The sequence below is a fragment of the Bos javanicus genome, chromosome 20, assembly GCF_032452875.1.
Source record: "Bos javanicus breed banteng chromosome 20, ARS-OSU_banteng_1.0, whole genome shotgun sequence".
NCBI lineage: Eukaryota > Metazoa > Chordata > Mammalia > Artiodactyla > Bovidae > Bos > Bos javanicus.
This window is the reverse complement of record NC_083887.1, coordinates 66,130,794-66,156,174: the sequence shown is the minus strand read 5'-3', so window position 1 is coordinate 66,156,174 and position 25,381 is coordinate 66,130,794. Positions and strand designations below refer to the sequence as shown.

Below are 25,381 nucleotides of genomic sequence, written 5' to 3'. Positions count from 1 at the left end.
GCCACAGCAGTACCTTGAGGGGCCCTGCCTTCCCGGAGGAAGAGCCCCAGGGTGGACCAGAGCCTTCTTGTCCAGCCAGGCCTCCAGCAAGATCCCTTCTGTTCCCAGAGGCAAAGCAAGCATCCTCTTCCTGACACGTGCTACAGCAGTCGTGAATTTACAGATGCGATTTATTACGTATCTCAGACACGCATTCTGGAGAAGGCAATGGCACCCCACTCCAGTACTCTTGCCTGGAAAATCCCATGGACAGAGGAGCCTTGTAGGCTGCAGACCATGGGGTCGCGAAGAGTCGGACAGGACTGAGCGACTTCACTTTCACTTTTCCCTTTCATACATTGGAGAAGGAAATGGCAACCCACTCCAGTGTTCTTGCCTGGAGAATCCCAGGGACAGGGTAGCCTGGTGGGCTGCCGTCTCTGGGGTCACACAGAGTCGGACATGACTGAAGCGACTTAGCAGCAGCAGACACGCATTCAGTGTCTCACGGTGGAACAGGACAAGGCAAGTCAACAGCCGTCTGACGCCGCCGCCGGTCACACGCGGCCCTGAGGGCAGGCCTCGGGAGGCTGAGGGGTGGCGGTGTGTGGCTGTGTCTCGCACAACTGTCCTTTCCACTCTGTGGTGGCATCTGGGGGGTTGGAGTGGCCTGTCTCCTGATGCTTTCACGTGCTGAATGTGTGGAACGTGAGCTCGGATTTGACCACATCGGCTCTGCTGTTCTTCCAAGTCTTCCAGCCAGTTGCCTGGCTCCTCCAGGCCTGTGTCCTCAGTCAGCGTCTCTGCACCTCTGTGCTCTGCTCTTACCCACAGCGCTGAGCTGCAGGGGAGCCTGTGTTCCTGGTGCTGGGGTGGGCTGACTGCTCACCGACGGACGGGTGACCCAGGGGTGTGTGCAGCCTCCCGGCAGGTGCTGGGGGTGAGGGCTGACGTCCTCGATAGCAGGAGGGTCCCTGGCGTGGTCACTCACCTGGCACGTCTGGTCATGCTGATGACCGTGCTGAGCTCGGGGAATTGTGGCTCACAGCTCTCACGACGTGCCATCTGAGCCGCTGGAAGGGTTGCGGGAAAAGGCTCAGGATGTCGTTGGCTCTCAGTCATTGTTGAGATGATTAGAAGCTTTACCCCCTAAGTCTTGGAAATTTGATTGCTGTTTTGGTAAAATTACTGCATTTCAGTGTGGTGTGACTTACTACCTTTTCTGATTGACTAAAAACTGGACTCATGGCTTAAGCAGTAGCAGCTTGGGGTGATGTTTTGTTTGGAAAATTAGACATGGTGGGCTCCAAGTTAGGTCCCCGGTCAGTGGTGGCCTCGCCGACACTACCGATGTGCCGTGAACAAGGGTGTTGAGGGTTTGTCTCTTGCTCCGACCTGTCTGGGCTTTCAGTGGCTTCATGTCACTTGTAAACTGAGTCCTAGGACTGTCAGTGCAGGTGAGCTGTGGGGAGGTGATCCTGCGGGCGAGAGAGCCACAGCTGGCTGTGAGCTGAGTTGGTGGAGGACGAGATGTCAGCCGTCTGGCCTCACCTTCGTGGCTAGGCACCAGATGGCTCCGTCAAGTCGTGCCTGCTCTCAGGTGGACTGTCTTGCTCACTATTGAGCTGATGTTGATATTATTAATGAATGAATTTCACTTTATCTTCTTTTCCTTGCTGCTGCTGCTAAGTCGCTTCAGTGTCGACTCTGTGCGACCCCATAGACGGCAGCCTACCAGGCTCCCCCGTCCCTGGGATTCTCCAGGCAAGAACACTGGAGTGGGTTGCCATTTCCTTCTCCAGTGCATGAAAGTGAAAGGTGAAAGTGAAGTTGCTCAGTCATGTCTGACTCGTAGCGACCCCATGAACTACAGCCTACCAGACTCCTCCATCCATGGGGTTTTCCAGGCAAGAGTACTGGAGTGGGTTGCCATTGCCTTTTCCTTACTAGTAATCAAACTTGGAAGGGAACCGAGTAGATTTGACTTGATACATAATTTCTGGGAGTAGGTTATTTGCTCCCTTATCTTTAATCCTGCAAAGTAACTGAGGGTGACATGTCTTCCTTCCAGCAGAACGATGACCCTACGTTGCCCCCCCAGGGGACTGGCAGAGGAGTGACTCTGGGGGCTGGGGTACGAGGTGGCTTTCGGAGCCCGCCAGTCTCTCCTCAAACCACTGCTTTTTATTTTATATCTTTGTTAGAAACGATGGAGTAGGGGAGGGCTGAACTGATTGGTGTCCCTCACACCTTGGTCGCTGGCTCCCGAGTCGTGGCCTGGGCCCTTGTTGCCGATCTGGGGCGTTGTCTCAGTGGGTCGGGCAGACCTGGCCGCTGAGACTCGGGCCTGCCAGGCTCCTGAGGTCAGGTGTCTTCTCCTGGCCTGGCCTGTCTCAGAGCCCGCCGTGAGGGCACCCCTGGGCCTGGAGCACACCCGGCTGAGGTGAGACCCCTGGGTAACTGGGGTCCCTGTCGTGCCTCCGTTGGGAGCACCCTTCACCTTCTCAGTTTCTTAACGTCAAGTCACTGAGACGTTTCTTTCGGATAAGACGTTAGATGCCAGTCAGAAGCTTTGGTGCAATGCACTCGTGTTACTCTGGGGTGCTGAACCATACTGCCTCCCCACAGAGGGGTCATCTCACCCTGTACTCTCAAGAGGAAACAAGAAACCGGATTTTAAGTGGCCAGTGATAGCTTTTGTGTCACGCTGATCTGATAACAGAACGAGCCGTGTGGTTGCATCTAATGGTAACTCCAGTGTGTTTCTCTTTTGTCCGCTAGACTTCACGAGGAAATAATTGACTTTTATAACTTCATGTCCCCTTGTCCTGAAGAAGCTGCCATGAGAAGAGAAGTGGTGAGGAGGATCGAGACCGTGGTTAAGGACCTCTGGCCGACGGCCGATGTGGGTATATGCGCCGTGCCGTGTCACTGCGGACATCCTGTCTGCGGGCCTGTGCAGACCTGGCGGGCTGAGCCCCCTGCTGCAGTGCTGGGAGGGCGGCGGCCTCACCTGGAGCTTGTTAGAGACGCACATGCCCCTGCCGAGGGGGACCCCGGGAACCCGGGCTGGGGGTAGGGCTCTTCTCAGCTCGCCACCCCCCACCCCCCACCCCCACTGGTGGTTCTGAGTTTCTGACGTCTTCAAGTGTGAAGACTGTCTGCCTTGGGGAATTCTTTTTTGGAATCTTTTGATTATTTTCCTTGTTTGTAATTTACCCTAAGATAAGTTTACCCCTTCCCGCATCAGACTTCGTAGCAGGGTTCCATTGTGTGAATCCTGGAAGTGTTTGCTTGCAAACTGCTTCCCCAGTGAGTGAACCACATGTGCTCTTGGAGGCGCTTCATGGGCCCTGGGCATGTGGGGGGCAGTGGGAGATGGCCCTCTGGTGCCCTGGTGTCCTCGTCCCTACCGCAGCAGTTTCATCCCTGCCCTTGGGTGCCCTGGGACAGAGCGCTGTGCTGTCCACAGCCTGGAGACCAGCGCTATGCGGCTGTGGGCGCCGCAAGGGGCTGTTTCGTTCTTTGATTCTGAGCTTTGGAGAATTCCTTTTGGGGCAGGCTTTTAACTTAAGGCTTGAGAGGATGCTGTCCGGTCAGTGGGGCCCCGGGCAGGAGCCGAGTGAGCAGTGGCGGCGGGCGCTGCCCGCTCGTCCCGGGTCTGAGCAGTGCCCTCTGTTGCAGGTGCAGATATTCGGCAGCTTCAGCACCGGTCTCTACCTTCCCACCAGGTGAGCGCCCACTCCGCACAGATGAGGGTGTGGTGGACGAAGCTGGGGCCAGGGGGTGGCATCTTTGTGCGTGCTGAAGGCTGAAAGCAGCTTTCTTGTGTGCAAATCTGAGACTGGAAATGTAAGCTAAAGGAGAAAGCCACAGAGCACAGGGGGAAAATTGCAGGAAGCAAACATTTACTTTACTGTTACGATCATTGACTGCTTTGCCTTTTTCCTCTTGCACTTACTGGGATGGGCTGCAGAGAAGATGAGAAAGGAGGGGATGGGGAAGATGGGAGCCGTGGAGCACATGCAGCAGAAACAGTCTGAGCTCTTTGGATGCTTTTGAAAAGTTGCTTTTACATCTTAATGAAACTTCAAGCAAAATTGCATTTGAATAGGATTTTGTGAGGATTTTTAATTGATAGAAAACATCAAACAGGTGTTTGCATTTTAAAGCCACTCTCCAGCGTTTCCTCATAAAGGGTTTTTTAATGTTTAGTTTTACGTGCATCATTTTATTAAAAACTTGCATTCTGCTAAGCCAGTTTAATCCTCGGAGACTAAAGAGACTGCAGCCTCAGGATTTTTGGGGTGGCATTGGCGAGGCTGGTGGGGAGCTGGATCCACCACAGGTGTCCATATGGGAGGGCCAGGCCTCCGCAGTCCCCTTGTGGTGTGGCGAGTCGGTCAGCGTCTGCTCTCTACCTGTTACAAGTAGTTCACAAACTTCGTTTTCTCTCACTAAGAGGGAGAGGCTGGTGGGATGATGTCGGCCCTGGAAGCACTGTGGGCCTGCAGCCGGTGTGTTGCCATGCAGACAGGGGAGCAGGGGTTCACGCTCGCCTCTCTTCCGTCCAGTGACATCGACCTAGTGGTCTTTGGGAAGTGGGAGCGCCCCCCACTGCAGCTGCTGGAGCAGGCCCTGCGGAAGCACAACGTGGCTGAGCCGGGCTCCATCAAGGTCTTGGACAAGGCGACGGTGAGTGCCGCTGCTGGGTGCCCTGTCCGAGCAGGGGGCGCGCGGCCACCTGCCGGCAGCTGTGGGGATAGCTGACACGGTTTACAGCGGGGACTGGTTCTGTTTGAAGACTGCTCATGTGAATGTGCTCGTGGTGTTTTGTAGTTAGGGTTTCTAGCTGACGATATGTTTGGAGACCGTCTGAAGTGCACATTGTACTGCAAACACTGAACTCTGCAAACACTGAGCTCTTTGGATGCTGGTTAAAGCATGACTTTAAAGCATGACTCTTTAGTCGTGCACTAAAATATACGCCTGGGTCATCCTTTGTGAAGCCGTGCAAGGAGGGGATAATCATACCCGAAGCAGGGCACGTTCAGAGGCTGCCTCTGTGGAGAGTGGGGCCCAGTGATCAAACCACGGCATTTATTACGTAGAAAAAGTTACTATTTGCCAAGTTACACTTCAGAAAGAAAAACTTGCCTGGTCCTTTCTTGTTCCAAAAATGTCCACATATGAAAAAACATACTTCCCTCAGGCAGAAGGTGGATGACCAGGCCTCTCTGGTGTGTGTGTCAGGGTCTGTCCAAACCCAGAGCTCTGCACAGCCTAGGAGCCCTGTGTCACCGGCCTGCTCCCTGATGCGCCTCAGTCTTGGCCCCGCCCCTCCGTGGCCCCACCCCCTCTGTGGCTCTGTCCCTCCTGCCGGGTGGCTGCTGGCTTCTGAGCAGGCATCGGTGTTTACATACAGAGCAGCCAAGGGGGCTCAGCCTGACCTGAGCAGCCCCCAGAATGTGAGTTTGGCAGTGTTACTACTAGTTTCCAGGATCGGGGGTTTAGCCTATGAGTATGGGGTGTGTGTGTGTAAACTCCTTTTGTGTTTAAGGAGAAAACCCTCTGTATAAATTGGGAAACATTTTGATACCTGACCATAAACAATGTTGCCTATTAAAGCAAGTTCCCTAAATTAAATCTCTGCAGGTACCAATTATAAAACTCACAGACCAGGAAACAGAAGTTAAAGTCGACATCAGCTTTAACATGGAGACCGGGGTGCGGGCAGCGGAGTTCATCAAGAATTACATGAAGGTGCTGTCACCGCAAGTTAGCACGATGCAGATAAGGGGCTTGTTAAGTTGGCTGACGTTTCCCTTATAAATGTTGAAACCTTTAAACTAACGATAATCTTTAATGAGAAAGACAGTTACAGATGGATTTACGTTAGAGTGTTATTTCTTTGGAATTACATAGCTGTTTCACAGCTTTGCCTTCCTTTCCTAATAATTTTATACACTTGCGCATCATTATAGAGATCCTTCTAGTTATTACACAGTGGCCATCCCTGCAGCTCATTGTGCCTGATTTGCAAGTTGAGTACATCATAGTGGAGCGTAGGTTTGCTTTCTCTGGGGTTGCGGGGAGGTCTCAGTGCCTCAGGATGGGAGGTGTTCCTGGAGTTGAGGGACTCTGGACTCTGACCAGGTGTGTGGTGCAGTTAAGTGGAGCATCCTTCCCCGTTCAGAGAGCTGCGTTGTCTGGACCCTGCCTCTGCCCCCAGTTTGAGGCCTCGCTCCTCGGGAGCCGCTCACTCTGCAGTCAGGCTGGTCCGCAGAGTCCCCTCTGCTCGAGCAGAGCTGGAAGCGCGGCGGAGGTGGCTGAGCCCCTGCACCCCTCCACAGATCCAGTCGCCCTGCTCTCCACCCTTGTCCTTCGTTTGGCAGTGTTGCGTCCTGCTGGCCTCCTGCCTCGTGAGCTGCCCACCCCGCTGCTTGTCTCATGGGTGCCCCTGAGTGTGGGCGTTTTGCCTGCTGGTTCTGGGACCTTCCCTCGCCCACGGCTGCACCCACAGAGCCCTGTGCTCAGCGCCTGAGAGGGGGCAGAGACTTGGAGGAAGCTCCCGTTCACTCCCTGCGCCCCTGGGCCTGGGGTCTCCATGCAGGACCCCCGCCTCAGCCGCGCTAAACCATCATCTGGGGAGGGGCCCCCAGCAGGGCCCTAGTGAGCCCCTCATGGATCTCTTCTCAGGCCCCCATGGGGTGAGGAGGCCTGGTCTCCTCAAGCCTCCCGAGGAGCAGGACGAGGAAGTGAGCTTCTTGTCCGCACGTGGAGTCTGCCCAGTGTGGACTCTTCAAAGCCACAGTAAATAACCAGATGCTGTCTTTCTTTTGGAATTTGCAGAAATATTCGTTGCTGCCTTACTTGATTTTAGTACTGAAACAGTTCCTCCTGCAGAGGGACCTGAATGAAGTTTTTACAGGCGGGATTAGCTCGTACAGCCTCATTTTAATGGCCATTAGCTTTCTGCAGGTGAGTACGCTTTGTCTCAAGAACCCTTGACCTTGAGGCTGACGTGGGGGTCGTTGTTCCCTGGTGTTCTGACCAGTTGCTTCTCGGCTTCCAGGTCTTTGCTGTCCCTGCCCAGCTCTGTTTTGATGTAGTAGAAATTGACTTCTAATGTTGATGATGAAACTGTTTTGATCAATACTTTTTTCCTTTGCATCTGTTTTTTTTGTGTCTGTTGTAACTGTTAGAGGGCTTATCTCATTTTATCAATCAAGTATATGTTGACCTAACCCTGAAGAAACATTATGTTCAGAAAAATTGAAAGACATGCCTTGAAAGACAGTGAAAACCTTTTCTTCGTTCTTGACTGTCATTTATACTGAAAAATTTGTCTCAGAAAAAAAGTCAAGTCCCACATATGGGGAAAAAAAAAAATAAGAGCTTTTTCCTGAGTGATGAAAAGTTGGTGTTTTGTTTTTATCTGTTGCCCGTATTTTGTTGAGTAGCGTGGAAAAACCTATCAGGAAACCTGAGTATTAAAGGCTGTGCCGCGCTGATGACCTGTCCTTACGCTGCGTTTCTAATGTGCGGTCTCTGCGTGAATCGAGGCACGATCGTGCCATTTACACTTGTCAGCCCCTCTGCTGTGTTCTGGCCGCACAGCGCTGCTCCTCTGTTCTGTGTCTGTGGTGGTGCTGAGGGTTTTGTGTTGAGACTTGTCTCGGTACCGTCGGCACTGCTGATGGTGGAGCGGCTGGGCCCAGCGCCCTGCACCCTGGGGTCTCCTTGGCGTGCCTCTGGGGGGGCCCCGTGAGGGCCCACGGGCAGGTGGGGCTCTCTCTGCTGCTCCTCGCTGCGCCTCCCTCACGCTGCCCTTAGAGCCCTTCTGCCCGAGGTGTCGGACCTTTTTTTTTTTTTTTTTTTTTAGAACTAAGCATGAGCTGTGTCCTTAAGTTATTTCCTCCCGCTTACCTGAACTGTCCCAGCAGCCTTGTAGTGTGACCACTGCTCACTCTCGTGATGCCGGGTGCCCGGCTCAGTGACCCTGCGCAGGCCACCCGGGCCTGGGCAGGGCGGCCACTGTCAGCTCCACCCCCTTGGTGCCCAGCCCTTCCCACCTCTGCGCTGTGCCCACTGAGACGTCTGATCCATGCCGGGGCTCACGGAGGTCGTGGCTCACTTGCTTGGCCTGGGTAGCGCTCAGGCGGGGAAACAGGAGGGAGAAGGCCAGAGAGCAGCAGGACCACGGCGCTGAGCCTGCGTGAGGGCTCCTGAGCCCGGACACGCCTGCAGCCTAGGAGCCGCGCTTGCGCCACGGCTGCTGCACTCTGAGCGCTTTCAGCTGCCGTGCTTCTGCCGGGACTTGGACCCGATGGTCCTCTTCCCGACCGTCACTGTCCAGTAGCGCGGGTGGTGCTGTTTGCTGGGTCCAGTGGGCTGGCCGCATGCGCCCGCGGGGCACTGGTAGGACCAGCAAGCTGAATGTTCGGTTTAACTTGTTGAAATTCACAGCTCGAGGCCGTCACAGTGGGCCGTGCACTCAGATTCCTGAGCCTTTTAATGACACTCGGGAAGGTCAGTAGACAGGGGCTCAGCTTCAGAATAAATCCATTAGCTGCTGCAGGGACAGGTGGAGTGGAGCTGAGGCTGAGGCTAAGCTGTGTGCCGGCCAGTGAGGCGAGTTTGCCGTAAATGCTGGCACAGAGCTGGTGGCCGTTCAGTTAGGCCTTTGATTCTGAGCAGTGATGCTTTTCAGGCTCACACTGCCCCCTGCTGGTTGCATTTCAAAATAATGGAATTAATACTAGAATCTATAAGTTTGCCTCCACCATCTAGGTGACTCTGAATTGTACAGAATATGGTCCACTCACCTACCACTGTTTGGGAATTTGGGGTTAATCAGATGTCTGTGTAGCAATGTGTGGCTTCTGAATTTCAAAGAATTGGAGTATAATTTAAAAATTCAGATGAGCAGATCTTTTTTCTCTTGAACACCCTTGGTTGACAAGCTCTCCAGGCTCCGGTGATGCCTCCTGGCTGCCGGTGGTGGTGGTGGGTGGACGAGGGCCCCTGACTGCATCCTGGGCCAGCCGTCTGAGCTCACCGCGTGTGCAGTGTCTGCAGTGTCCAGAATCCACACAAACCGGGGGGCCTCGCTTTCACAGCTGCATCCGAGAATTGACGCCCGGAGAGCAGATGAGAACCTCGGGATGCTGCTTGTGGAATTTTTTGAACTCTATGGAAGAAATTTTAATTACTTGAAAACTGGTATTAGAATAAAAGAAGGAGGTGCCTATATCGCCAAAGAGGAGATCATGAAAGCCATGACCAGCGGGTACAGACCGTCGATGCTGTGCATTGAGGACCCCCTGCTGCCTGGTAAGGACCCTTGCTCTGCGCGGGCCCCCATCTGCAGGCACTGTGCTCTGGCCGCTGATGCCAGCCAGGGAGCATTCACAGGCGCCCAGCCACGGGCAGTCACTGGATCTCGTGTAGAGTCCTACTGTACTACTGGGGTCAGGGCTGGCACGTCAGAATTCCTTGTTAATACTTCTAAATAACTTACTCTAAAGTTGCAACTTAGTTTGCTTTCTGTAATCAGAGTAATGTAGAAAGTGTGAATTAAGAAAAAAAATTCTGTTTTTTCTGAATAGAAATGTATTACCTGTCTGTCATAAAGCATCTGTTTCCCAGAAGCTTGTCACAAAGAAAAGTGAAGTGTGCCATAATCCCCTCCCCTTTGCACGCTCTTCTCATATTTTCCCTGTGTGGATATTAACATCGAATATTGCCTCGTTATTGATTGGACGTGTGTGCTCAGTCCTGTTTGATTCTTTGTGACCCTATGGACTGTAGCCCACCAAGCTCCTCTGTTCATGGGATTCTCCAGGCAAGCATACTGGAGCAGTTGGCATCACATAACACAGACAACTTTGCCACTTTCGGTTTTACTTAACGGTAAACCCGAGAGTCCTCTTCTGTGCGTAGAGGGAGATTCCGGTGTAAGACTGGCTCCTTGCAGAGCCCAGTTAAGGTGCATTTCCCGCACCTTTGCTGGCCGTCTTTGAAATCTTTGCCCACCTGATAAGGCCAGGCATGTCCATTTTCACTTCCTGTACTTTCTTTAATGATGGGTGAGGTGAAACGCATGGTTACTTGTCAGTCCCACAGGTGTCTGTGGGGGGTTATTGGGTGACACGCTGCTCTTTGTGGGTGATAAAGTCAGAGGCAGCAGGCGACAGGCTGGGTGGTGAGATGGTATGCTCCGGGTGCAGAGCCCCTGCGTGGTGTTTTGTGTGAGCTCACGCGCTTTGTCCGTCCGTCCGCTGCACTGTCCTCCCTGGTTTTGTAAGGTCCTCTGCGGTCAGGAAAGTCTTTCTTTGTTGACATGTTGTACTTCTGTCTCTTGCACCTGTATTTGGTATTTTTTATTATTTGTGTGTGTGCGTGTGTGCTAAGTCACTTTAGTCGTGTCTGACTCCTTCTGACCCCATGGACTGTAACCTGCCAGGCCCCTGTGTCCATGGGGTTCTCCAGGCAAGAATACTGGAGTGGGTTGCCATGTCCTCCTCCAGGGGATCTTCCCGACCCAGGGATCAAACCTGCATCTCTTTTATCTCCTTTATTGGCTGACAGGTACTTTAGCACTCACGCCACTTGGGAAGCCTTTTGTCTCTTGCATTATATTTGGTATTTTTTTAATGTTTAGCTCCTGTATATGTTTTTCAACACCCTCAGATTTATGGTTTTTGTTTCGTGGCTCCTGGGGTATGACATTAATTTCTTGTCTTCTGAAAGACTGTCCTCTGTGGTCGCCTGGTCTGTGTGGCGCTTCCTCAGCGGTGCGTTTCCCTCCCCCAGGACAGGCCTCCAGCCCTGGTGTGTCTGCGTTTGGTCAGCTAAGTGGCCGGCAGTTCCTTTGTCTTCAGCGTTTGCTGAAATGTAATTGAAATAGGAAAACTCACACAGTTACTGAGCGGCTACATGATTAAACCTGGAAAAGAGAAAATGTTGGTGCTCAAGGATATGTTTCCTAAGAAAAACACCCCCACCTGAACTTGAGGAATGAGTTACATGTAAATTGAACTTGGAAAGTCTGCTGTTCCAGCAAAGTTCGCTCCTTACCTGGACTCCCTTAATGACTTCAGTGCGCTTCATTTTATTTGCTGTCTGCAAATGTGAGAAGCCGCACCTCTGACGCTGGCTGTCTCTTCTCAGGGAACGACGTGGGCCGGAGCTCCTACGGGGCCATGCAGGTGAAGCAGGTGTTCGACTACGCCTACATCGTCCTCAGCCACGCCGTGTCGCCGCTCGCCCGGTCCTACCCCAACAGAGACTCCGAAAGGTACCCCGTCCTGGGGCCGCGGCCCCCGTCGTTTGCCTCCACGGAGTTTGCTGCCCTGTTTCAGGAGAACCTGAGAATGCTGGGAAAGGAAGGCCTTTCAGGGGCTCAGGGTGGTCATGGCGGTCAAGAGGTGAAAGGTTTTCATTTAGAGAGCTAGGATTTTCCCAGGGTATTAGTTTTTGGGGAGGTCATTTCTGGCTTTTAAAGCTGTAGAGTGTGATGCTTTTTTTCCGGCTGCCCTCAAGAGGTGGGTGTCTGGCCCTGAGGGATGCGTCCAGCCCCCAGGCCCCTCCCTGCACACCGGTCGGCCCTGAGGGACGCGTCCTGCCCCCACCCCCCTCCCTGCACACCGGTCCTTTGTGCCCCTGTTTGGGCGCTCACTTTTCCGGTGTGTACTTTTACTGGTGAGAAGTGTTTCTTCCTGACCGCAGATTACGCGCCCGTGGAGGTGGGGCTGGGATGGAGGGACAAGCTGAGGGGAAGTGAGAGGCAGGGGCGATGACTGTCATAGGAGATTGCTGAAGCTGGGCCAGTACGCCGTCCTCAGAGGTTATGGAGGACGCAGACTCTGAGGCCAGCTCGGTGGTGGGGGCACAGGGCTCTGTGGCTTCTGTCCCCTGGGTGTCTGCGGGCAAAGCTTTGGGCCTGTTCTGGGCACTCTGTGTCCCCCGTGTGGTGGGAATGGGGCCCCTGTGGTCACTGGGGCTGGGGCCGGCTTCCCTACCTGGTGGGGACTTCAGCGGTCCTTTGTGGACAGATGGAGGTTCCAGGACTTGTGCTTCCCTGCCCCCACTTTTTACGTTCCGTGTAGGTTTGGATTCAAACAACAGAAGTCAGCCGTGAGATTACCTTAGCTTGCCCCAGCTTTCCCTTAGCAGAGTTCCGTGTTAGGATGTAAAGTGGCTATTGGATAGGACGGTCGGCTCCACAGCATGCTCTGTGCGGCACTCACGCCCGCTTGCCTTTGCCCTTCCACAGCACCTTAGGGAGGATCATCAAGGTGACTCAGGAGGTGATCGACTACCGGACATGGATCAAGGAGAAGTGGGGCGGCAGGGTCCACGCGGCACCAGACCCCGGTGAGAGGCCCCCTCCCGCGGCTCTGCACGTCCTGACGCGCTCGCGCAGCAGTGTCTGTCTTTTAGTAACAAACCATTCACACTAAGAAAGCAGCTTGTTTCCTGTAAGAGTTTAAAGCTGTAAGGTTTAGGCCAGTGCTGTGCACACATGGAAGTTCTGAAGTTCCCAGGAACTGCATTGTAAGTGGAAGAAAGCAGGTGAAATTAATTTTAGTAGTCTGTTTTATTCAACTGAGTGCTCAGCATACTGTCATCTGAATGGGTAGTCAGCGCCCAAAGCTGTGGGTCTTTGGTGCCGTGTCCTCCGCGAGCGGTGCGTGTTCACACCTGAAGCGCCTCAGGGCCAGGCTCTGTAACTCACAGGTGGGGCTGCACACCGTGTTGTTTCGAACATAGTTGAGTGCACTCCAGTGGCTGAAGTGTAACTTAAAAAATTAATTGACGTGAAGTGAAATCAGGAGCTGGCTTTGTCAGCCTCACGCGCAGCGTCAGAGGCATAGTGGGGCCGCGGGCTGAGGAGCGTGACGGCTCCACCTTCCTCCCACAGACAACAGGGTGAAGACCGCAGAGCGGATGGGCACCTGCGAGGGGGACCAGCCTCCTCGACGAGACCCCGAGCCTCCCTTGGGCCCGCGCCTGACCCTGCCCCTGCCTGGCCCACAGCTCCGGTCATCCGGCTCGTCCGCCTCCTCCGTGTCCTCGCTCTCTGGCAGCGACATCGTGAGTGGCGTCCTTTGAGCCGGGGGGCTCCTGGGGGTCGTGGTGTACAAACTTATGGGGAGATAAGACCAGCAGTCGGGGTGTTTCAGCTGCAATTCCATGATGTTCTTCAGTTTTGACCTGACCGGGAGGAGCCCTGGGTGGGGGCGGGGGGGGGCGCCCGCATTCTCGGACGCCCTGGGTCTTGCCTGTGGCCACTCCTGTCGCTCTGAGGGGCACGAGCCTCGGGTGCAGCCCTCCTCTTGTCCCCCCAGGACTCAGACACGCCGCCCTGCACCACGCCCAGCGTGTACCAGTTCAGCCTCCAGGCGCCCACCCCCCTGCTGGCCAGCCTGCCCGCCGCCCTGCCCATGGCGAGTGGCAAACCTCAGTCCACCACGTCCAGGACACTGGTCATGACAACGAACACGCAGGTATGCGGCTGGCTGGGCTCTTCCCAGTGACGGCCTGGGACCAGGTCCAAGGTGCTGTGCGCTGTAGGCCTGACTGACAGTGTTAGATTAGAGAGAGAACCTTCGACGTTCTTGGAACAGATATGTCTGTCCTGTAGGCCGTTCTCATCCTTGGTGGGTTGATAGAATGTGAGTCCTGTTGTCCCGCAGAAGTCCGTGTTCTTGAGCTTCACCATATGCTGTGTTTGCACCAGGGGACTCTGGGTGGGCCCAGAGCTGCTGCTTGACAAGGTCCACGTGGTCTTTCTGCAAGTGATGCTGGCGTTCAGCATGAGGCTGCTGTCCTGGGCTCGTGCTCAGAGGGCCCCTGGTGCCGTCCCTCGGCTGAGAAGGACACGGTCCTCGATTTCCTCAAAGAATCTCATTGTTTGCACTCTTATTCAGATTTGATACTAGCTTTGACTTCTCCGCGTCATTCACTACATACTATTTATAGAATTTTTTCCATTATAGTATGTTCTTTTTCAAAAAATTTAGACAAAATTAGTATACCCGTGTTGTTTTTAGAACCCGGGTGTTTTAAAAAGGTAGTTTTTAGAGGTAATTTTTGATGTTTTAGATTTGTAGTTACTTTCCAAATATACATCAACTGTATGTGTATGAAACTCATCACATTAATGCACTTCTGAAGTCGAGTCGGCTTTCACAAGCAGTTGTGATCTGAGCAGAAGGTGATGGGTATGCCCACGTGTCCCCACGTCTCTCTGTGATGCTGGGCTCCCCTTGTAGGTAGGGTGTTCTCAGGACACACCCCAGGCTAGGGGGGTGCGGAGGCAGCAGGCGCGGGACGCACAGTGATGGCCATCAGCAGAGCCCCCAGAATCTTTCACTGGTATATTAGCAAGCAAGAACCACAGAGGCAGTGCCTGCAGTGTGGACGAGGAGGCAGTGCCTGCACGTGGGCGAGGGCCGCGGAGGCAGTGCCCGCATGTGGGCGAGGGCTGCCACAGGCAGACTTGGGGCTGGCCTCTGCTCGGGCCCAGCTCCCTCGAGAGCCGTGTGCAGGTGCTGCTCGTGCACCTCCCGGGTGGCGTCAGGACCATGCGCTGCCCCTGGTCCTGTCTGTCACCTGTACAGATAGGCAAAAGCTAAGGCCACTCAAGGGATTTTTTTTTAAAAAGCAAAATATTTATTTATTTTACTTGGCTGCCCTGGGTCTTAGTTGTGACATGTGGGATCTAGCTCCCTGACCAGGGATTAAACCTGGGCCCCCAACCTTGGGAGCGTGGAGTCTGAGCCACTGGGCAACCCGGGAAGTTGTCATTTAAGGTTTAAGACAAAAAGCTCACTTTATCATTTTATCGCCAAACTGCAAATGTCATTTCCAGTGGGGGAAGTGACTGAGGGAAATCCCACTTGCAAACCCTCACGTGCATGGTCTCTTGAGTGCCTCACTCGTGTTGAAGTCTCCCAGATCAGGATGCAGTGGAGACTGAACAGCCAGGGCACAGAGCTGTCAGAGACCCTAGGAATGGGTTCTTCTCTGCGCCCCTGGGGGCACAGAGCTCCCACTGAAGAGAGGCCCTGGGTGGGAGGAAACGTGAGGAAGGGGTGCCATCCCTGAGGCCAGCTCCTGCCACAGCTGTTGCCCAGGAGGCCACAGCCACCCTCCTGAGGTCTCGGGGGCTAATGCGGACAGTTCTAAGATGAGAGCAGAGAAGGTCTGGAAAAGCAGGGGAGGGGCTCCCGAGCCAGCACCTCTGCCCTGATGGGAAGGTGCTGCAGAAATGGGAGGGGAGCGGAGGTGGGGGTCGTCCCATCTGCAGGCCTTCACTCCAGCTGGCCTGGGGCATCTTACCCCGCTTGACCCAGGGCGCTACCCCAAGACTCAAGGGACAGTTTCTCTGATAATTGTAGTTCTCTTGAATTTTATGGTCACCAAAACCTTATGGCTTGGGTGACCGGACATCCTTCATGTTGTCATTGTGCTTCAGAGCAGACTGTTGTGAGGTGGTAGGCAGACATAGACTGAGTCAGAGCTACTTAGGAGCCTGTTGTGGTGTAGTCAGACTGAGGAGCCTGTTGTGAGGTTGTAGTCAGACCCACTGAGGAGCCTGTTGTGACGCAGTCAGACGGAGACTGAGGGGCCTGTTGTGAGGTTGTAGTCAGACATAGACTGTGGAGTTTGTTGTAAGTTTGTAGTCAAAGACAGACTGAGGAGCCTGTTGTGAGGTTGCAGTCAGACCCACTGAGGAGCCTGTTGTGAGGTTGTAGTCACACAGACTGAGGAGCCAGATGTGAGGTTGCAGTCACAGACTGAGGAGCCAGTTGTGAGTGGGGCCCTTCTCGGGGCTCCTGGTAAGAGCGGTGTTGCGTGGGCACTCATGCTGTCTCTGGTCCTCTCCCCCAGACCAGGTTTACTATCCCGCCCCCGACGCTCGGCGTGGCCCCTGTGCCCTGTAGACAGGCGGGCATCGAAGCTGCTCCGGCGCTGAAGGCCGTCCACCACGTGTCCTCCCCGGCCATCCCTTCTGCGTCCCCCAACCCGCTCTCCAGCCCCCACCTGTATCACAAGGTATGGCCCCAGTGCCCAGGGCTGGTCCCCCGCAGGCTGGCGGTCGGCCCGCACTGAGCACCTTTTCCACGGAGGGGGTCCACACATGCTCTTTGTTCTCAAGGGGCAGCTTGATCATTCAGCTTCGTACTTGCTTTCCCTGTGACAAGCAAAGCGTTAAATTATTTTAAAGTTCAGTGTAGTTTAATTCATTGAATTTGTTAGCATAAAAGTTAAGTTCGAAGTAAAGAATATTTTCCATTTTTTGTTAATTTCCACGGTAGGAACTTTGGTTTTCAGGAAGCAAATGATGAAGCAGGAACGATGACGCTGCCCACGGTGTCGCCCCCTCACCACTGCACTGCCCCTGGTCTTGCTGCAGGCGCCCTGGACTGGGCCGGGCTTTCTGGTGCCCGGGGCCCTGGGTCCACTGCCCTGGGGCCCTCTAAGTCGTCCCTACACGTTAGAAATGCAGTTCAGGAAAAAGGCCGGGATGTCGGGAAGAGCCATGGCCGGGGTCTAGGCTCTTGGCCCGCGGGGGAAGTGGGGCTGCGGGTGGGGGTCAGTCCAGGCCGGCCTCGAGCCGCGTCCCTCTCGGTCCCCTCAGCAGCACAGCGGCATGAAGCTGTCCATGAAGGGCTCCCACAGCCACGGCCAAGGCGGCAGCTACAGCTCGGTGGGTACTGGCGGCGTGCGGCCTCCTGTGGGCAACCGGGGCCACCACCAGTACAACCGTACCGGCTGGAGGAGGAAAAAACACACACACACGAGGGACAGCCTGCCTGTCAGTCTCAGCAGGTAATGCTCCCGGCGGTGCCGCCCGGCCTGCCCCGCAGACTGCAGCCGGGCGGCTGCGGGGCCCCGGGACTGGAGACCAGCCCCGGCCGGCCACGCTGCATGTCCCCGTGTGGTGGTCACGTCCTCAAGAGCAGCTCCCTGTGTCGTCTGTGAAGCCTTATTAGACGTGGATGCTGTCTGCTGCCTCCCAGGCGCCTCCTTCAAGGCCGGAGCGGGTCTGCAGGAACTGGGGGCCGCGCGGGGTTAGGGCGCCTCTCGGCACCATGCCTGCCCTGCGGGTTGGGTACTTTCATTTCACGTTGTTGGAGCAGCGGAGAGCGAACCCCATTATTTGTTGGGAGATCATCATTGTTTTACTGCCCTCACGTTTTGTTTCAAATTTCAGAACTGTTTTTCTATGTAAATATTGAAAACTTATGATTTGTGCAATAACTCAGATATTTTTTATTTAATTTCATATTTTCACATAAGTTATATTGAAGGGAGGAGGGAATTTTTTTAAACAAGCTTAGATCCTTTCCCGAGTTGCATTTTCTAAGTTGGGTTCATCGTGTCGGCTGGATGTCTGATGAGCGTTGTTGTGAACACCACGAATGAGGGGCTTGGGTAATTTTTATGTTCCTTCTTCAGGTCAGACGTGAGGCCTCTCAGCCTGTGGTGAAGGAGCCGAGTCCCTGCTCCCCCAGGGCTTTGGCTCCTAAACATTCTGACCAGCTGCCTGTCGGCTCTGCCGTCCGGCCTGTCTGTGGTCCTGCTCTGACCTCGGAGTTTTAATGTTTTGGGTTTGGTTCTTTTAAACTGTAGACAACAGACCCAGCATTTAAAGTGCCAGAGTATAACTTTCTACAGGGAGAAAAGGTCGTCACGTGATAAGATCTCAAGCGTGAACTGTGAAACACTTCAGTTTTTAGTCACACAGCCTGTCATAATGGGTCTGGCGAGTGTCATCACAGACAATGGTACCCAGTTTTAGGAATGTGGAGAAAGGAGTTCTGTTGATTCCGTTGTGGAATCTGTAGCGGTATGCATTCGTTCTGTTAAGAGCAACTATAGGAGAAGTACTTGAGCTGCTTGGCGCGCCGTGGGGGGTTTTTAACACATCGCTGGAGAGCACAGCCCAGTGTCGGGCCGGAGTGGCCGGCGCCCGACCCAAGAAGCATCCTCTGCAAGTGTGTTCTGCCACGACAACCACTGTCTCTGTTACCCATCCCGAACACCGGCGCAGCCACCCTGCCTCACCCTGAGTTTCCCGAGTGCCGCGGGTGTCCCGGGAGGTGGGCGCCTCTCCTGGGTCATCCGGTTCCCATTTTTAAGACGGGGTTCTGACCCTGCTACACTACAGGTGGGATGTTCTTTGAAGTCCACTAGCGAGAAGCGGGATGAGAAGCTTACTGCCATGACCCCGGTGGCGTGCAGAAGCGGGGCGTTCTCGAGGGCTCCGAGCGCTACACACCCCGCCGTGTCTGTGGCCCCCGAAAGGCGGGCCTGGCCCGCTGGTGTGGAGAGGGGCCGACGTGCCTGCGGGCTCCCTGGGGGGCTCCCGAGCCAAGTAGCACAGTTTGTCTGCGGTTCGTGATGATCCAAGGTTATCAAAAATATTTAAAGATATTTAAATTGTGAACCTATTGATAAAGAAATATTTATAAAAACTGATACGTAGGCCTGTACTAATTCTACGCATTAGCAATATTGACTGTAACCCCCCACTCAAGAAACGCGGCGGGGATGCAGGAGCACCGCCAGTGGCCCCAGGACGGAGCCCCAGGCCTGGGCGCCAGGCTCCAGCCCGTCACAGTGAGCGGATGAATTGGCCTGGCTCCCTGTGGCCACACGCCGCGGGCTGGCAACAAGATATATCATGTTTCGATTTTTTTTGTGCGTGGACAACAATGTGGAAGCTAAAATTGACATATTTTTATGTGAAGTTTTTCTATTCTTTGATTTTTAATAAACTTGGGAAACCAGGTGGTGGCTGTGTGTGTGCCTTTTCCTTTCAAGGCGGGGGCGGGCTGCCTTCTGCAGGCTTCGTTCTTGCCTTGTCCAAGGCCGGACAGCCAGTGATCATGTTGTCATTGGTTCATGAACTCAGAATCCAGTGAGGTTGCAGGCTGGCCATGGGAGAGTGAGCCCTGTCCCGGGCTAGGTGACAGGATGAGCTAGAGCCATTTATTGATGCTCTTTGTGTGTAGTTTCTGACAAGCCGATGTCCATGGTTCTTAACTTCCCATCAGAACCCTTTGTTCCACTTTTCTCTCTCGAGTCAACACTATACGATTTCAAAATAGCGCATTTGAAACCACAGAAAATCATAGTGTGGCTTAAAATGTAGCTTACGATTAGAACGTATAAGGAAATTTATGAAAATTCTCACTCCCTTGAGTTACTGAGCGCTGGCCTCGGCCCGAGGCCTCTGGCCCGATGCCCCAGAGCCATTGTGCATGGAGCTCGGCGCTGTCGGGCCGGTGTCGTGGGCCCTGTGTACCTTCACGTCCTTCCAGAGGAGGCTCCTTCTGAAGACGCTCTGAGCAGCAGTCTGCAGACACCAGGCCTGGCTCCTCAGGCACCCCCCTTGCTGTGAGGTCGCAGAAAGCCTCCGAGGGTAGCTGATGGCCCATGACCTCAGTGGAGAAGGGAGCTGGGGCTGGGGGTGCAGGGTGTGTGCCAAGCTGCTGGAGTCGTGTCCCACTCTGTGACCCCGCCGGGCCCCTGCGCCCATGAGAAGATTCTCAGGAAGTGAAGGGTGACGGGTGCATGTTCCTGAGCAGGGTGCCTCGGATGGCCTTGGGCCAGGACTCGAGTGGCCTGGGGGAGCTGGGTGCGTTGGGTGCACAGGAGGTGGCCTGAGTAGGGTGCAGGAGCTAGCTGGAGGGGCAGAGGGAAGGTTCCTCTGCCCCTGTGGCCAGCTCTGGAGGGCAGGCTGGAGGAGGGCGTTGGGTGGTCCAGCTGAGAGGACAGCTGCTGGGTTTAAGAGGTAGGGATGGCCCGCAGGTGGAGCTGTAGGGCCGCCTGGAAGGCTCAGGGGCGGAAGGGGGTCTCTGCCCACAGCACTCTTTGCACCAGCGTGGACAGCGTGATTCCAGATGCCCGAGGCCTCCTGGAGGGGCAGGGACTCAGTAGGCGAGCCACGCTGGGAGCCTGGGGTGTGGGCTGTAGAGACTGCAGTCTCCTCAAGTATAAGCTGGGTCTCGGGGGGCTTAGGGACGGCGAGGGGGTGCCGGTGCTGTCTGACGGGGCCCTGCATTCTACTGGGACACCACGTGCTGGCGTCAGCCATCTGGAGGGCCCCCTCAGCTCGCTGCCCTGTGGCCTGGCCCCACAGCCTCAGTGTGACTCTCTGTTGGTTCACCACGTTGTCCTGGGCCCATTAGCACGGATTCCCAGGTTTCCAGATGCCCCTGTGCCCCGGTCCTGCACCCCCCGCCACCCACAGCTGGGTCTCCAGGATTTTGTCTGAGTTGCTTTGGGATCTCAAGTGCCTTGTCTTACCCTGATTCGAGGGACCTGGTAGCTGGGCCCCAAGCTGCCTGTGTGCACAGGGTCAGTGACATTGGTAAATCGGAAGCAAGTGTATGTGTTTTTGTTTGTCATGCTGTGATGGGTTTTTTAAAAGTTTATTCTTTATAGTTGACACATTAATTGTAGGTATACAGGTATTCACCTGGGCTTCCCTGGTGGCTCAGATGGTAAAGTGTCTGCCTGCAGTGCAGGAGACCTGGGTTCCATCCCTGGGTCTGGAAGATTCCCCTGGAGGAGGGCATGGCCACTTACTCCAGCATTCTTGCCTGGAGAATCCCAAGGACAGAGGAGCCTGGCGGGCTGCAGTCCATGGGGTTGAAAAAGAGTCAGGCACGACCGAGTGACTGCCACACACATAGAACATTGTATTTTGGTATTTGTATAGCTTCCATGGACTGGGTTGCCATGCCCTCCTCCCGACCCAGGAATCATCCTGATCTGGGGACCGAACCCAGGTCTCCTGCATTGCAGGCAGATTCTTCACCGTCTGAGCCACCAGGGAAGCCCACTCCACTGAAAGTCACTATGAAATACTATCTGTGTTCACCGTGTGATGATCTGATGAAGCTTTGAGGAGGGTGTGATGCTTATATCCTTACACTTCAGAATTTGCAAAGCTTCTGCCAATCCTCAGGTCATTTAGATGACCAAAGGAAGCTGACTTAAAAGCTGACTTAAAAAAGGATGGTGGCTACCATGAAACACACACACAAAGTCCCAAAGACCCCATTCAGTTCAGTTCAGTCGCTCAGTCGTGTCCAACTCTTTGCGACCCCATGAATCGCAGCACACCAGGCCTCCCTGTCCATCACCAACTCTCGGAGTTCACTCAGACTCAGGTCCATCAAGTCGGTGATGCCATCCAGCCATCTCATCCTCTGTCGTCCCCTTCTCTTCCTGCCCCCAATCCCTCCCAGCATCACAGTCTTTTCCAATGAGTCAACTCTTTGCGTGAGGTGGCCAAAGTACTGGAGTTTCAGCTTTAGCATCATTTCTTCCAAAGAAATCCCAGGGCTCATCTCCTTCAGAATGGACTGGTTGGATCTCCTTGCAGTCCAAGGGACTCTCAAGAGTCTTCTCCAACACCACAGTTCAAAAGCATCAATTCTTTGGCACTCAGCTTTCTTCATAGTCCAACTCTCACATCCATCCATGACCACTGGAAAAACCATAGCCTTGACTAGACGGACCTTTGTTGGCAAAGTAATGTCTCTGCTTTTGAAGCTATCTAGGTTGGTCATAGCTTTCCTTCCAAGGAGTAAGTGTCTTTTAATTTCATGGCTGCAGTCACCATCTGCAATGATTTTGGAGCCCAAAAAATTAAAGTCTGACACTGTTTCCACTGTTTCCCCATCTATTTCCCATGAAGTGATGGGACCAGATGCCATGATCTTCGTTTTCTGAATGTTGAGCTTTAAGCCAACTTTTTCACTTTATCAAGAGGCTTTTGAGTTCCTCTTCACTTTCTGCCATAAGGGTGGTGTCATCTGCATATCTGAGGTTATTGATATTTCTCCCGGCAATCTTGATTCCAGCTTGTGCTTCTTCCAGCCCAGTGTTTCTCATGATGTACTCTGCATAGAAGTTAAATAAGCAGAGTGACAATATACAGCCTTGATGTACTCCTTTTCCTATTTGGAACCAGTCTGTTGTTCCATGTCCAGTTCTAACTGTTGCTTCCTGACCTGCATATAGGTTTCTCAAGAGGCAGGTCAGGTGGTCTGGTATTCCCATGTCTTTCAGAATTTCCCACAGTTTATTGTGATCCACACAGTCAAAGGCTTTGGCGTAGTCAATAAAGCAGAAGTAGATGTTTTTCTGGAACTCTCTTGCTTTTTCGATGATCCAGCGGATGTTGGCAATTTGATCTCTGGTTCCTCTGCCTTTTCTAAAACCAGCTTGAACATCTGGAAGTTCACGGTTCATGTACTGCTGAAGCCTGGCTTGGAGAATTTTGAGCATTACTTTACTAGCGTGTGAGATGAGTGCAATTGTGCGGTAGTTTGAGCATTCTTTGGCATTGCCTTTCTTTGGGATAGGAATGAAAACTGACCTTTTCCAGTCCTGTGGCCACTGCTGAGTTTCCCAAATTTGCTGGCATATTGAGTGTAGCACTTTCACAGCATCATCTTTCAGGATTTGAAAGAGCTTAAGTGGAATTCCATCACCTCCACTAGCTTTGTTCATAGTGATGCTTTCTAAGGCCCACTTGACTTCACATTCCAGGATGTCTGGCTCTAGGTGAGTGATCACACCATCGTGATTATCTTGGTCGTGAAGATCTTTTTTGTACAGTTCTTCTGTGTATTCTTGCCACCTCTTCTTAATATCTTCTGCTTCTGTTAGGTCCATACCATTTCTGTCCTTTATCGAGCCCATCTTTGCATGAAATATTCCCTTGATATCTCTTAATTTTCTTGAAGAGATCTCTAGTGTTTCCCATTCTGTTGTTTTCCTCTATTTCTTTGCATTGATCGCTGAGGAAGGCTTTCTGAAGGACCCCATACCCAGGGCTAACTCCCACCATCTTCGAGCTGCTCAAGAAAAGGTTTCTTTACTGTGTTTCCATGGCTCCGTGGGGGTGGGGCAGTCCCCCAGTAATGGATGAGGAAGCCTTAGGCCACCCCTGCTGGTGTCATTCACTGTCCATCTCCCAAGGTCCCTGGGTCCTGGAGAAGGACCAGTTTGTGATTCAAAGTCCCCAGGGTGAATTCTGGAGCTTCCCTGGTGGCTCATATGGTGAAGACTCCACCTGCAATGCGGGAGGCCTGGGTTCCCTTCCTCCCTGGGTTGGGAGGAGGGCATGGCACCCCACTCCAGTATTCTTGCCTGGAGAATCCCCATGGCAGAGGAGCCCAGTGGGCTACATCCAGGGGGTCGCAAAGAGCCAGACTCGACTGAGTGACTAAGCAGCAGCAGCGGTGGCAGGATGAATCCTGGAGCAGGCGGGTGGACCGGATGGGCCTGGTGGTGACGGGTTCTCAGGAGGAGAGGCCTGGAGCAGGCGGGTGGACCGGATGGGCCTGGTGGTGATGGGTTGCCAGGAGGAGAGGCCTGGAGCAGGCGGGTGGACCGGATGGGCCTGGTGGTGACGGGTTCCCAGGAGGAGAGGCCTGGAGCAGGCGGGTGAACAGGATGGGCCTGGTGGTGTTGGGTTCCCAGGAGGAGAGGCGAGTTCTGCCTTCAGGGAAGCTGCTCGGCGGGCATCCCGGCCGCCGTGGTGCAGCCCGGAGCTCCTCGAGGCCTCCCGTGATCCCTGGAGAAACTGCTGAACTCAGCCTGGACGCCTTCGCTTTATGCCTGGTGTTGGGGGCCGGCCGGGAGCCACCTGGGTGGATGTGTTCACACGGTTACGCGCAAACCACCCGCACTTGGTTTTCTCTGCCAGTGTTTGTACTGGAAGATGCTCACCTCATACAGACAATGCTAGAAAAGCTTGCTCCTTCCAATGACTGGTCCTTCCCGCTCCTCGCTGGCTCACCGGTCTTCCCCCGCATCTCCCTTCTCCCGTGCGCAGGCCCTCCTGGCAGGACGGGCGGTCCCTCACTCTGCTCCGAAGGTGAGAAAGACAGGAGTGGGGTTGGGAGGCAGCTGAGGCTCCAAGCATGTAGTGGGCCCGCGTGATACCCGTGACACCCGTGACACCACCAGCACCGTAGCTCAGCCCGCAGCCATGCTGAGCACAGGTGAGTCAGGGGAGGCACAGAGGTCAAGGAACTCGGCCAAAGTCGTTTAACAGGATTGGACTGAGTGGGACACAGCTTCCTGTGGCCTCAGGGCTCCTTGCCCCTTTCCCAGAAATGAGGGTCTCAATGCCCCCAGTGCAGCTCACATTCACACCCCACCTCCCCTTGCAGACATGGCCTTGCCTCCTGGGTCAGGAGGAAAGCCCCGGGCCGGCTGCTTCCCCGGGCGGTAAACAAACACATAGGAGGCGCGGCCCCGCCTTTGCTGGGTTCTGCTTGTCCTCTGTCTCATACCCCCGCTTCTGTCTCCCTGGATGTGATAAACACACAAGCTCATGTGGCTAGGTATGAGCCATGCTGCCAGGCGTTCAGGCATCCAAGTGCTCCCATCGGTGGTCTTCGCTCCCACGTGGCCCTGGCAGGGACCCCATCTGGCCCCTCACCCGCTCTGAACAACAGCTCCCACCCGTTCTCCGAACCTCGCTACAGCCTTCCCGGGATGCATTTATCCTTTGGGAAGGCCCGTGACACACGACGCATGTTTTGTGATAATTCCTTCTTGTGGATGGCCAAGGGTGCCCACCTTAGCATCATTGCTCTGTACAAAGTGATTCAAACACCTTTGCTGGGCATCTCAAAGGAGGCTTGATGCCAGGGCCCCACCTGCAGAAATTGGCATTAACCGTGTAGACCAAGCCTCCGCCCACCGGCTTTAAGCCATGGGATTCTCCCCTGAGGCCAGGGGTGACACCCGTGGCCCAAAGCATCACGTGTCCCATTCCTAAGACCACCTCACCAAAAGGTTGCTTTGCCACCACGTCTGTTTGACTGTTCGTTAGGTGAACCACTGCCCGCTCTTACACGTGGGATCTGTTCTGTTCTCTCTTGCTCTGTTGCTTTAAAAAGCAGAATGCTGGTGGCTCATTAGCTGCATCCCTCTCACACCCGTGACGGTCTGGACCGTCATCTGAAGCACGGCTCTGGAGTCGGGAGAGGAGGAGCACTGCCTCGGACAAGGAGGATAGGACGTGGGCTTGAGCTCAGCTCCTTCCTGGGGTCCCTGGGGCCAGACCAGCATCCTCCGCAGCTTTCAAAACAAGCTGGCAGGGTGGGCTCCAAGGGGCTTGGCCTCTGAGCATCGTCTCACCGGCTGGAGCTGACCACTGCGTGGTCACAGGCTAAGTGCTGCTCAGTGCTGTTTTGGGTGCAAAACGAAGAGCGGTTGGGAGGTTCTCTTGGCTTCCCTGCTTCCTCACGTCCAGAATTTCCGCCTGGCGGTGATCATGTAGAAGACGTGGGTAGGTCTGGCGCCAGGCAGGGGTCCTTCCCCACGGAGGGGGCCCTGACGCCCCTGG

At 54.3% G+C, this 25,381-nt stretch overlaps 1 protein-coding gene across 2 annotated transcripts in view; it reads left to right on the top strand.

The window, feature by feature from the left end:
* Window positions 1–18,789, top strand: part of TENT4A (terminal nucleotidyltransferase 4A) — a 41,473-nt gene extending 22,684 nt beyond the window's left edge. Inside the window, exons 2-13 of one of the 2 annotated variants that reach the window (XM_061393894.1) lie at window positions 2,761–2,884; window positions 3,664–3,710; window positions 4,554–4,674; window positions 5,635–5,742; window positions 6,832–6,960; window positions 9,102–9,315; window positions 11,155–11,281; window positions 12,260–12,360; window positions 12,908–13,080; window positions 13,335–13,493; window positions 15,883–16,047; window positions 16,637–18,789. In XM_061393894.1, coding sequence (XP_061249878.1) covers window positions 2,761–2,884; window positions 3,664–3,710; window positions 4,554–4,674; window positions 5,635–5,742; window positions 6,832–6,960; window positions 9,102–9,315; window positions 11,155–11,281; window positions 12,260–12,360; window positions 12,908–13,080; window positions 13,335–13,493; window positions 15,883–16,047; window positions 16,637–16,828 — 1,660 coding nt within the window. In that variant the 3' untranslated portion in view covers window positions 16,829–18,789. Of the gene's footprint in view, window positions 1–2,760; window positions 2,885–3,663; window positions 3,711–4,553; window positions 4,675–5,634; window positions 5,743–6,831; window positions 6,961–9,101; window positions 9,316–11,154; window positions 11,282–12,259; window positions 12,361–12,907; window positions 13,081–13,334; window positions 13,494–15,882; window positions 16,048–16,633 lie in introns of both variants that reach the window. The other variant, XM_061393893.1, reaches the window with a different exon arrangement.
* The last annotated feature ends 6,592 nt before the right edge of the window (window positions 18,790–25,381 follow it).